Genomic DNA, 12,737 nt, shown 5'->3' on the forward strand with positions numbered 1-12,737 from the left:
CCATTACATTCAATATCTTTTAACAATCTATAAAGGAGTATAATCAGAAAAAGAAAAATATAAACCCTAAATCGCTATGCTGTACACCTGAAACTAACACAATATTGCAAATCAACTATACTGCAATTAAAAAAAATAAAATAAAAATAAAAAAACTTAATGTGGATAAAGAAAATGTTTGGTTTGTTGGACTCTAAGACTATCAGTCAATATCCTGTTAAAGTGGCTACAGTGTTATCTGTGCAATACACACTTGAAATAACCCTACACTGGATCTTAGCCCATTTGCCATTAATTACGTCATCTCAGACAATCCCCTGTTCCTCCCTAGGCTTCAACTCCTTCACCTGAGAAATAAGAATGCTGTTGAATAATGCTATGTGAACTCTTGCTGAGTTTTTTCCCCACAACTCTGTCTGCATTTTTATGGGGGAGATGAAAGAGGGGAACTTTTGGAGTTTTTCTGTTTTGTTGTCAAATAGCAATCATGCTTCACCCTCTCCCACCTCTGTAAACATCTCAACCCACCTGTTAAAACAAAAACCCAGAGAAACCAGCTTATGTAGACAAACACCTCCTTCCTGTCTGCCTTCCTTCCTTCAGGTGATGTACTAGAGGGATTTGTTTCTCATCAAAATATGGTTAGCAGCATAGTATGTATCAGACCTCTCAACTGAGTGGATTTAGGCTGGAGCCAGTATGGCGGTAACAACGACTATTAGTATTTTAAGCTACTAACGAACTATGTGGATTCTCTATTTTCCCATAACACCACCAATTAATCACAATCATGTCACAAATTTATCAAAATTCAGTGAATAACAAATACCAATGGTCAATTCTATTAATATTTGGATTAAGAAAAATTTTTAAAAGAAGAAGAAAGGACACTTTACTTAGTAAAAGTCACTTCACAAAGAAGGTGTTAGTTTGGGGTCATTTCAGGTCTAGGAAATCAGTATCTTTAGGACTACATTCCACATATCAAGATCAACTACATAAAACCATTTGGAGGTGCCATGTAATTAATGATAATTGGACCATATAGTTTTAGAATGCCAACAATTAAATAAAATTTATATAAATAGGAATTTCTTGATGTGTTCATTTGAATACAAAACAAACTGCATTAGCATGAAATTAGTCAACTCTGAGGTGACATTACACAACTAAAATTACTTCAGCTATCTCAGAAACAGTGTTTATTAATTAATAAAACTGTTTTACCTAGAGCATTTTAAAGAGGACGAGGAGGCAGAAGTCATTCCTTCTTCTGGAGAAGGTGGGACAAAATCTATGTCATAATCATCTTCGTCAAGCTCAATGCATGAAGACTTCTCCACTGAATGTAATTCTGTTTCTTCCAAGTTTTTCTTCTTTTCACAATTACCTAAGTAAAACAACTGATGGTTATCCACTTTAAACACAGCAGTGTGTACATGCCACCCCAAACTCCCCAACCAACAGGATCCGACTGTGCAGCACAGGGAACTCTGCTCAATGTGATGTGGTGCCTGGACGGGAGGGGAGTCGGTGGAGGGGGATGGATACATGGATGTGTATCGCTGAGTCCCTTCACTGTTCTGCTAAAACCATCACAACACTGTTAACTGGCTACACCCCAATACAAAATAAAAAGTTTAAAAAACAAAGTAAAATAGTTGATAAGTGTAGGTTATTTTAATATTAATGAGCCAGAAAGAACAGGGTGTGAGCACTTAAAAGTGAGTGCTTTGGACAAGGTAAAAGCATTCGCAGCACTTTGTACTGATGAGTTCTCTCCTTTCACACATTGATGTTGGCTTGTTTCTTCATGGAAGAGGACTGAATCAACTGGATTAAGTCCAACAAAAGCTGGACTGACGCTGATGATTTGCTTAAGGATTTTCATGACTGTCTCCAGTCAAATTATGAAACTCATATTTAGTATCAGTCCTTTCATTTCTCTATTTTTCATTCATATTTAAATAAGGGTAAAGTACAGTAAGTAAGCCTGAGGGTTATACAAGTACCATTATTGATACAGATAAACTATGTCTGCCTTATCCCAAAGGCGTCTTAGTTATTTAAGTCTCCCAGAATACATGTCTCTCTCAACTATGTGGGAAAACAGTGCCAAATCGTTGCTCTCTCGTTTACCTTTTGCCAAATCTTCTCTTCATAAATAGTAACACATTTGATTAGACTATAGTCTTGCGTATAATCAGTCACTTTTCAGTCCCCTCTTACCCTGCAGTAACCTTGATGGGATTCGGTGTTTAAAAATATTAGTCTCATATTTACAATTATTTTGTAAGGTGGGTACCTCCACATATGGCTGATCTCAGCTATTAAGTTCTAGACATCTAATAACTATGAGACCTAAACAGAAAACTATTTGAATGTAATTTACAATACTTGAATAGCATGATTATATTGTATTATTCATCAGCATTAGGCAGTGCAAATCATAAAAGAATCATAACACAAAGGCTTTGTTTTATCCCAATTCTACTACCAACTAGTTAGCACACCATCAAGAAGCCACTTGAACTTCTATGGAAACTTCTCTTCTTTTTATTGAAGTATAGTTGATTTACAATATTGGGTTAGTTTCAGGTATACAGCCAAGTGATTCAGTTTTTTGCAGATTTTATTTCATCACAGGACATTACCAGATAATGGGTATAACTCCCTGTGCTACACAATAAATCCCCACTGCTTATCTATTTTATGTACAGTAGTTTGTATCTATTAATTTCATATTCCTAATTTGTCCCCCCCTCCACTTCCCTCTCCCCTTTGGTAACCATAAGTTTGTTTTCTATGTCCCTGCTTCTGTTTTGTATATTAATTTTTATTATTTTTTAGATTCCACATGTGATATCACAGTAATTTTCTTTCTCTCTCTGACTTATTCCATTAAGCATTATATTCTCTACATATTTCTTTGTATTTAAAATCACAGAACTATCCTTGCTAATATAAAAACTGTATTAGCAGAATAAAATCTTTCATTTCCTTAGTATGCAAGAACGTGGCCCACAGATGGTTTAATAAGCACCTCTATATATCTTAAGGACAAAAGTTAAATCATATTTGCGACTCTTCCCAATGTCTAGCTTTGAATAAACTAATACAATCAACCTTTTGAAATGAAATAATAATTTTTACCTCTTTCCGCTCCCAAATGAGTTTTTAACGAGTGATTTTCCTGAGTATCTTCATTTATCAGCTCTTCGGGATCAGGGTCATCATCAATGCAAATCACATCACTACTTAACCATTCTGAGTCATCCTTCTGTTTCTCAGTCAAATGTTCCTGCTTGCTCTCAGAGAAGGAGGGAGCCAAATCAGTCTCCCCTGTATGTGTTTTATTAAGCTGTGCTTTTACTAAGTTCCTCTTAGATTTTTTTGATTTCTGAGCAGTGCTTACTCTTACAAAGTGGTTTTTACATGGTGTCACAAATGCTTTAGAATTTCCAGAAGTATCGAAGTCATCCATATCATCCCAATCATTGAAGGCAATAAGAGAATCTGATGAGGAACTAAATTCTAATTTCTTGAAAGTAGCATTGAGGGATTGTTTTATAACCGGTGTGTTCTGGGCCGTACATGAAACTTCCTGGGGAACCTGCGACAAACTTGGCAATAATGGTTTTGAACCAGCTCTCTTAGATTGCGGTCTGGATGGAGTGCTTTTAAAGTCATTGATCCCTGTCTGCTGATTGGTGGTGTGGGGTAAAGGTTCACTGAAGGAAAAGGCCTCAGTGATATTAACATCTTTATCACTCAACACAGGTGTTTTTGCCACTGACACACTAGTTACAGAGACATCGTTGGCTGAAGGCACTTTCTTTTTAAAAGTGAAACCTCTGAAAAAGAATTGAAAAACTGAATTAGATGGATTCATTTTAACAAACCCAGAAAGTATACAAAACTCTGGTTTGTTTTTTTTTTTTTTACTAATTTATATAATGACTTACCTTCATTGTATCCCAAATGAGCAAAGAATCTATATGCCTCTCTGACTTTAAAATATGTTAGGAAACTTACATTATGCTTTGTATGCTCTGATCCTTCCTATTCAGGAGCTCATTACTCAGCTTTGAGACTATCCAGGCCATTCCCATTACTTTGCCTCTCAGGCTCATAGTCCTTAATTAACAACCTCTCCAGAGAGGGGGAAAGCAAAAGCAAAGAAGAGAAAAGATGCAAATGTGACTACTTGTTGCGACTCTGATAAAAGTTTTATGCGGAAAAGAATTAAAAACTTCCAGCTCTGCTGAAATCTGAAAGACAAGTGAAAGGGGCAAAGGCCCTGGCCATCTGCGGGCTTTACTGACATGAAGGTCAATGGTAACTTTAAAGTCAAGCACAAAGAATGTGCCTAGAACCTGCTAAGGGCACAATGAGGGCTATACATCATTAGGTCTGTTAGAAGGACTTTGGAGTACAGCTTGAAGGAAAGAACAGAACTGGAGAGCTATAGTTTCCTTACAAATGGTTTTTGAAAAGGACATAAAATTATATTAAGATACTAAAAATACCGATTTGGGTCTGCCCTGCTGGCTTAGTGGTAAAGAATCCACCTACTACTGCAGGAGACATCGGTTCGATCCCTGGTCTGGGACGATCCCACATGCCAGGGAGGAACTAAGCTCGGCTGTCACAACTACTGGTTCTGTACTCTAGAGCCCAGGAACCACAACAAGAGAAGTCACCACAATGAGAAGCCCGTGTACCGCAACTGGAGAGCAGCCCCCATGCATCATAACTAGAGAAAAACCCACACAGCAATGAAGAGCCAGCACTGCCAAAAAAAAATTTGTTTTAAATAAAAAATACCAATTTGCTCATATTTACAAGATTCATTGTTCACTCAACGAATATTTATTGAGCAAATACCACGTGCTAGAAACTGTGCAAAGGTGCTGAACAATTCATTACCTGGTGTTGCTAAAAGATGCTCTATTATTATTTTGCAAGTGGGAAAACCACTGACCCTCTCATTTTCTCATCTCTACAGTGAAAGAGTTGTAAGAGATGTTTCTTTACACTTGAGTGCTGGTGTCCGTATGAAAGCAAACTAAAGTACTTACGAAGATTTCGGTTTTGAAAGACTCAATTTATTGTTAAGCTTTCTTGCCGAATGACGTTCCAGTTGTTCCTGTAGATTATTTTGAGGAACAGCAGCCATGATCCTGAAAAATAAGGGAGAAAAAATCAGTGGAATTACATGCTTTGCATTAATCACAATATTTACTGTTCCAACTGTGCCCAGAGTAATGAGACTTTTTTTTGGACAAAAAACTGTTTTGACATTTAAAACAGGTGACATTTGAAATACATAATCTTTAACTGAAAGCTCACTTACATAGAAAAATGACCTGGTTTTCCCCCAATGCTAAAAAAAGCACAAAAGATATTATTAGGGAAGGGCTTATTAGGAAAAGGCTTGCAGAAAAAGGGGACCTGGCCTAGGTCTGAAGAATAGAGGGAAGGCAAATGGGGAGAGAAGTGTGAGAAAATGATCAAAACACACTGAAAATACAAAGAACAAAGGAATAACTGAGTTCTCCGCCCGAGGGGAAATCGGAAAAGAAGGATGAGCACTGTCAATGAGAGCAATGGTTTACCAGCAAGATGCTGTGCTTTGGAATCATCTAGTCTCAACCTGAAAGAACACTTTTACCAAGCATATAAATTGTGACACCCCTGAGCTAATTCCTGGGATAATATGTAGCTTAGAGGCTTCCCAGGTGGTGCTAGTGGTAAAGAACCCAACTGTCAATGCAGGAGATTTAGATGCGGGTTCGATCCCTAGGTTGGGAAGATCTACAGGAGGAGGAAATGGCAACCTGCTCCGGTATTCTTGCCTGGGAAATCCCATGGACAGAGGAACCTGGCAGGCCACAGTCCATGGGGTCACAAAGAGTTGGACATAACTGAGCACCACCCCCACAAGCATTAACCATCAATGTGTAGGTTAAGCTGTCTTAAAATTAAGGGGGCCAGAGACATTCCTGGTGATCCAGTGGCTAAGACTCCGTGCTCCCAATGCAGGGGGCCTGGGTTCAAAACCTGCTCAGGGAACTAGATCCCACATGCGACAACTAAGACCCAGTGAAGCCAAATAAATAAAAATTTTAAAAGATTACTGAGGCCTGGGGTGAGAGGTGGGAGGGGACACATGTATACATACCTATGGCTGATTCATGCTGATGTATGGCAGAAACCAACACCATATTGTAAAGCAATTATCTTCCAATTAAAAATAAATTAATTTTTTTTTAATTACTGGGGCCAAATCAGGATGGAATAGCAGAATATATGGACAGTAATCAATTCTTATTTGAGCAAAGAGCTATAACCTTCTTTCTCATTTTATCTTTACCAAAGATCTTCTTTTATTTTATGCCATATAGCTTAGGAGGAAGGGCTAACAATACCAAATGATATTCATGGAAATACGAACTTTTACTTGTATCACAGTCCACTCACCAATTATTAAATTATGTTTAACAAGTCTTTAGATAATAGTGAAAAAAAGGAAAACTTTGAAGCAAGTTCAGTGGAAGAAATCTTCATGTGTTGAGCTTGATGAAGATGATTACAATATCGATTTTGCTCCACCTTCCCTGAAAGAAAAAATGATGTTTGCCTTTTCTTCCTCTTTCAAATGCCTTCAGTAAAATAACTAATTATGCTAAGTTGCTTCAGTCGTGTCCAAGCCTGGTGTGTTGCAGTCCACAGAGTCACAAAGAGTCAGATACGACTTAGCGACTAAACAAGAAGTCGCTTCAGTCATGTCCAGCTCTTTAGACCCTATGGACTGTAGCTCCTCTGTTCATGGGGTTCTCCAGGCAAGATACTGGAGTGAGTTGCCATGCCCTCCTCCAGGGGATCTTCCCCACCCAGGAGTCAAACCCATGTCTCTGATGTCTCCTGCATTGGCAGGAGTTCTTTACCATTCATACCACCTGGGAAGCCCAATTAATAAACACTGAATAACTATGTGAATTATATCGTAATAAAGTTGTTACAAAATAAACTCCAGTACTCTTGCCTAGAAAATCCCATGGACAGAGGAGCCTTGTAGGCTGCGGTCCATGGGGTCTCAAAGAGTCGGACACGACTGAGAGACCTCACTTTCACTTTTCCCTTTCATGCTTTGGAGAAGGAAATGGCAACCCACTCCAGTGTTCTTGCCTGGAGAATCCCAGGGACGGGGGAGCCTCATGGGCTGCCATCTATGGGGCTGCACAGAGTCGGACACGACTGAAGTGACTTAGCAGCAGCAAACACCAGAAAGTAGACAGAAAGGTATAATGAACTCTTATGTACTCATTATCAACATTTATCAAAAACTGTCAACTCATCCAATATTGTTTCATCTGCACACATATCCCAGGGTCCCCACTTTACCATTCCAGAAGCCAACCTCTCAAAATAATCATATTTTAATTCTGTCATTCCTTCTTTGTTCATTAGCTGGACTATTTCTACCAAGAGAAACATACTCTGATCTACTATTTTTTTACCCAGCAGCACAGCTCACATAGGAAAGATGGGATAAATGTTGGATTTTTTTTCCCTTTATTAGTTTTCAAAATAATGAGTTAATTCTCTGGTAACCTCTATTGGTCAATTTTTTTTCTCAGTATCATTATAAATTCATGGATTAAACATTAGGTATGTTTCAATTCAATATAATTATTACCCTTATTGATTCTCAAACTATTTCAAAACTGGTCAGAGAGAGCCTTTCCAGTTTGACTCTTCAGTCCTTTTTACTTCTTTAGTTTTGATTTTTATTGGGCTCTAGAGGATGGGCTGGGAAATACCTCCACACATTACGCCCCATGAGGGAGATGTCCATTCTAATTTCCCTGGGATTTTTCTTTTCTTGGAGCCACTGCTCTTGCTGGCAGTAGCCTTTTCAGGTCCACTGCTGAGAGGCTCCTCCTTGGAGGACAATTTCCTCTTTTCCTTGCTGCCGCTAAGTCACTTCAGTCGTGTCCGACTGTGTGTGACCCCACAGACAGCAGCCCACCAGGCTCCCCCGTCCCTGGGATTCTCCAGGCAAGAACACTGGAGTGGGTTGCCATTTCCTTCTCCAATGCATGAAAGTGAAAAGTGAAAGTGAAGACGCTCAGTCGTATCCGACCCTCAGCGACCCCATAGACTGCAGCCTTCCAAGTTCCTCCATCCATGGGATTTTCCAGGCAAGAGTACTGGAGTGGGGTGCCATTGCCTTCTCCGTCCTCTTTTCCTTGGGGACCCTCTTATTTCCTGACTCTTGGGGTCACTAACTGGTTCCTTTTTGGGGAAAGATTTCTTCCTCTTGGGAAGACTTCCAGTGCCACCTCTTTTCAAGATCACTACTGCCCAGCTCCTCCCTGGAAAAAGATTGTTTTTTCTTGGGTTTGGAAAAAGAGACAGACAGGTCTTCCATTCTATATTCCAGAGGAGCCTCCTGTTAGCGTTAGTAATAGTCGCTAAGTGTTTGATTCTTTGTGATTCCATGGACTGCAGCCTGCCAGCTCCTCTGTCCATGGAATTCTCCAGACAAGAACACTAGAGTGGGTAGCCGTTCCCTTCTCCAGGGGATCTTCCAAACCCAGGGATCGAACCCGGGTCTCCTGCGCTGCAAGCAGTTTCTTTAACATCTGAGCCACCAAGGAAGCCTCCTGGGGCTTTTGTTTTTTCTTCTTTTTGGGTCTTTCACTTGTCGCCTCATACTCCTCTGGGGCACGACTATTTTCTGAAGATGCCAGGGCAACTGCAGCCAGCCTTTTCTTTTCCTTCTTCAAGCGTTTCTTCTCCTGTTTCTCTAGCTTCCTAGTAATCTCAGCAGCCGCTTCCTCTGCTTGAACCATTGCCTCCGTCATGACACCCAGATTCTTTTGTGGAATTTCTCCAGTCTCACAGAAGGACAGACGCTCCTCAACTTGTTTTTGAAGTTTCTCTCCAAATACACCAGTCAGTACCTCAGAGAAGCAATCAGTTTGTGAGGCAATACTGGATTTGTTTGCCAGGTTATCAGGAGATGAGGCCTTTGTTCTTAGCAGCTGCTCAGCCAATGAAGGTAGAGTGGAAAATGCGTCCATATTTTGGGGTGTTACCCCTTGTCTTCAAGTCTCTGGAAACTTGGTTCCTTTGCTGGGCCCAGGGAATCACTCAGATACCAGGACTGGCTCTTCAGTCCTTTTGACATAAAGTTAGGCTTTGAGAGCTTCTTTACTATCTGGAATAAAAAGATGTCCCAGACTTCTCTTGAGGCAGTTTTTTGCCCCAGACTCAGAATCAGGCATCTCTCCAAAGAGCCTTGATTTGTGTGTGTGTATGCCATGCTGCACAACATACAGGATCTTCGTTCCCCAACCAGGGATTGAATCCTCACCCCACTCAGTGGAAGCAGAGTCTTAACCACTGGACCACCAGGGAATTCCCCACCCTGATTTTTTTTTTTTAGTGGAGAAGGTATATACTTTTTTATTTTTAAAAGTTTTTTTTTATGTGAACCATTTAAAAAGTCTTTATTGAATTTATTACAATATTGCTTCTGTATTTTATGTTTTGATTTTTTGGCTATAAGGCATGTGGGATCTTAAGCTCCTTGACCAGGGACTGAACCTACACTCCCCACATTGGAAGGTGAAGTCTTAAGCACTAGGCCACCAAGGGAGTCTCAGTGGAGAATATTTTAAGACCATCATTCCCTGCATATCCAAAGGCACCTCCCCATTTTACATCCAGTTTAAAAGCACCGGCCTTTTGCCAAAGTATGTTTTCTCCAAGGCCCAGTCCAATATGGAGGTTTTTCACAGAATAAAGCCACACTACTGATCTCCACCAATGACGCAGAGGCACACTGCCCTTCAGCCTTCAGACAAAGCAGGACAAAAGGCCCACGGCATCATTACACAATCTTTCCTAGCATTCCTTCTCAGGTTTTACTGTTCCTGTCTCATCCCTCTGCAAAATTTTCATACTTTATTGATTTTTGGATCAAAACTAGCCACAGTAGTCTATAATAAAGATTTCTAACATTATTCCATGGGATGATTTGATATGATTATTTAACCATCTTAGTAGTACATACGTTTGACTAAGTATTTTGTAACTGTAGTGATATATCGTGGATTCACAGTTAGCATGTAGTCAGTAGTAGTGTTAGTTGCTTGGTTGTGTCGGACTCTTTGCAGCCCATGGACTGCAGCCCCGCCAGGTTCCTCTGTCCATGGGAATCTCTGGGCAAGAATACTGGAGTGGGTTGCCATTTCCTTCTCCAGGGGATCTTCCCAACCCAGGATCAAACCCAGGTCTCCTGCATTGCAGGTAGATTCTTTACCATCTCAACCTTAATGTATCCTTCCCTACTTTCAAGCTACACTGCTCTTTGGTATTCCTTGCAGGGTGGCATCCTCTAATCAGTTATATTCTGAAGCACGGCAGCAAAGACATAATTTTCCTATGCCACAGCCTTCAGCAGTAATGCTTTTAAGAAGAGGTATAGAACATTTCTAGCACATTAGTATGCTTTCCCATGCTCTTTCCCAGTTAATACACACCATATATAACCACTATCTGACTTTATCACCATAGATTAGTTTTGCCTGTTCTTGAATTTCTTGATTCGTATATATGGATTCACACAGTATGTATTATCAATGTATATTTGAAATGGTGTCTGTTAAATCATTTCTAATAGGTACACTAAAACATAAAATTAGAAGTACTTAAAATCAAGACCCAATACAATATCTTATATTTTATAATAGAGGTGAATCCATTAAAAACAGGGGCAAAGATGAGACTGTTCTCTTATTTTCACTCTCATGCTGGACATTCTTGCCAATGCAAAAATACGCAAAAAGAGAAATATACTAGAAAGGATGAGAATATCATTACATGTAGACAATTTGATTATATACTAACTCAATCCACAGAAAATCAGTCATTAACAATAGACAATTAAAACTTCAGGAAAGTAGGTAAATAAAAGATAAATATAAATCCACAAAAGTCAAATGTATTTTCATGTAATAGTAATAACTAGAAAATATAATTTTAAAAAAGTGTTCAATTAACAATAGCATGAAAAACATTAAGCTACCAACTAACCTAACAAAAGACATATGTCTTTATGATATAAAGAAAATGACCAAATATTACTGGGAAGAATAAAGAAAGATTTGGATCAAGAAATATATTTCATATTCTTAAAAGACAGGTTTAAATATAGCAAAGATATTTTGTTCTATATTAGTGAGTTTAATAAAATTCCAATTAAAATACCACAAGAATATTTCACAAAACTCAACCAAAACACTTCATTTGACAAAAGCATGAGGCAAGAATACAAAATAACAATGGGATGGGAACTAGCATTAGAAATATTATAATCATATTAAGTGTAACTAATTTAAACAGCATGGTACTCAACTTTGAAAAAGAAAAACCAAAATATAATGTTTAGTGTGTAATGAGAGAAACATAACAAAATAAGGAAAGTAACCAATATTTAACAAATGTTATTAACATAATGAACACACAATATATTCTAGATCAGGAGTTGAAAAAACTATGACTTGCAGGCCAAAACCGGTCTGCAGCCTGTGTTTCTTAAATAAAGTTTTATTGAAACACAACAATGCCTGTTTATTCACATACTGCATGGCTGGGAAGTTACAACAGAGAATGTCTAGCCTGCAAAGCCTAAAACATTTACTATTTGGCCCCTCACAGAAAAGGCTTATTGACAATTGATCCTACTAGATTAGTGCTGGATAAAATAAGAAATTATTAAATATGGGGTGGGGGGAATAGACTGTGAGTTCGGGATTGACATGGACACACAGCTTTATTTAAAACTGATAACCAACAAGGGTCTACTGTATAGCACAGGGAACTCTGCTCAACACTCAGTGGTAACCTAAAAGGGAAGACAATCTGAAAAGGGATGCATGTGGATGTATGTATAACTGAATCACTGCTGTACAGGTGAAACTAACATAACACTGTTATTCAACTGTGCTTCAATATAAAATATAATTTTTTATAAAGTTAAAAAAAGAAGAAATGATTATATACAGTAAATCTCTGACAAGAAGATAAAATGATCAAGTCAAAAGTGAGAACCCAGAGAGGTAAGGAGAATACTGACAGTTATTTTTGTCCTGAGGACAGCTGTCTAATTCTGAGAATTTGAACATTAGTTTTGCTAGCCTTGGAGGGAAAAGATGGAGAGAATCAAAGTCAAGGCAAAACCATGGTGGGAACTGTTTCCCCATAAAACTGTCACACCAAAGGGCTCTATCATTTGGGCAAAGGTAAACTAAAATTAAACCCCACCTCTATCCCCAGGTACCTACAAACAAAGTTACCAATCAGTGAGGTGCTGAGTGGGAAAGACCCTGAAACCACAAGCCCAAATTTTGAAAATCTTTTCCACCCAATTTTATCAATCACATATTTAAAAAAAAATTCAAGTCATGAATTTAGATTAAAGCAATCCTAACCCCAAGGCACCTGGGAGAAACAAATGCAAAAATGTCTCTGGAGGACAAGCCCTTTATCTTATGCCTTAAATAGTTACCACGAGACAATGTGTAGCAAACAAAAATAGTCAAGCACAAAATGGAAACAAGGCACCAGGAATGAGAACTAGTTGTAACAGAAATAAACAGTATCAGACATAGCAGTATAAAGCTATTAAACTTTGTTTACAAAAATAAAAGACAAGCTTGAAA

General features: G+C 38.6%; 1 protein-coding gene across 4 annotated transcripts in view; it reads right to left on the bottom strand.

Moving 5' to 3' along the window:
- Nucleotides 1-12,737, bottom strand: part of BLM (BLM RecQ like helicase) — a 92,034-nt gene that overhangs the window by 61,123 nt on the left and 18,174 nt on the right. For 3 of the 4 annotated variants that reach the window (XM_055556765.1, XM_055556763.1, XM_055556762.1), the window contains 3 exons: nucleotides 5,082-5,183; nucleotides 3,154-3,854; nucleotides 1,228-1,390 (listed from right to left, as the gene is read on the bottom strand). In XM_055556765.1, coding sequence (XP_055412740.1) covers nucleotides 1,228-1,390; nucleotides 3,154-3,854; nucleotides 5,082-5,183 — 966 coding nt within the window. Of the gene's footprint in view, nucleotides 1-1,227; nucleotides 1,391-3,153; nucleotides 3,855-5,081; nucleotides 5,184-6,483; nucleotides 6,621-12,737 lie in introns of all 4 variants that reach the window. The other variant, XM_055556764.1, reaches the window with a different exon arrangement.

Source organism: Bubalus kerabau, chromosome 19 (assembly GCF_029407905.1).
Source record: "Bubalus kerabau isolate K-KA32 ecotype Philippines breed swamp buffalo chromosome 19, PCC_UOA_SB_1v2, whole genome shotgun sequence".
Lineage (NCBI taxonomy): Eukaryota > Metazoa > Chordata > Mammalia > Artiodactyla > Bovidae > Bubalus > Bubalus kerabau.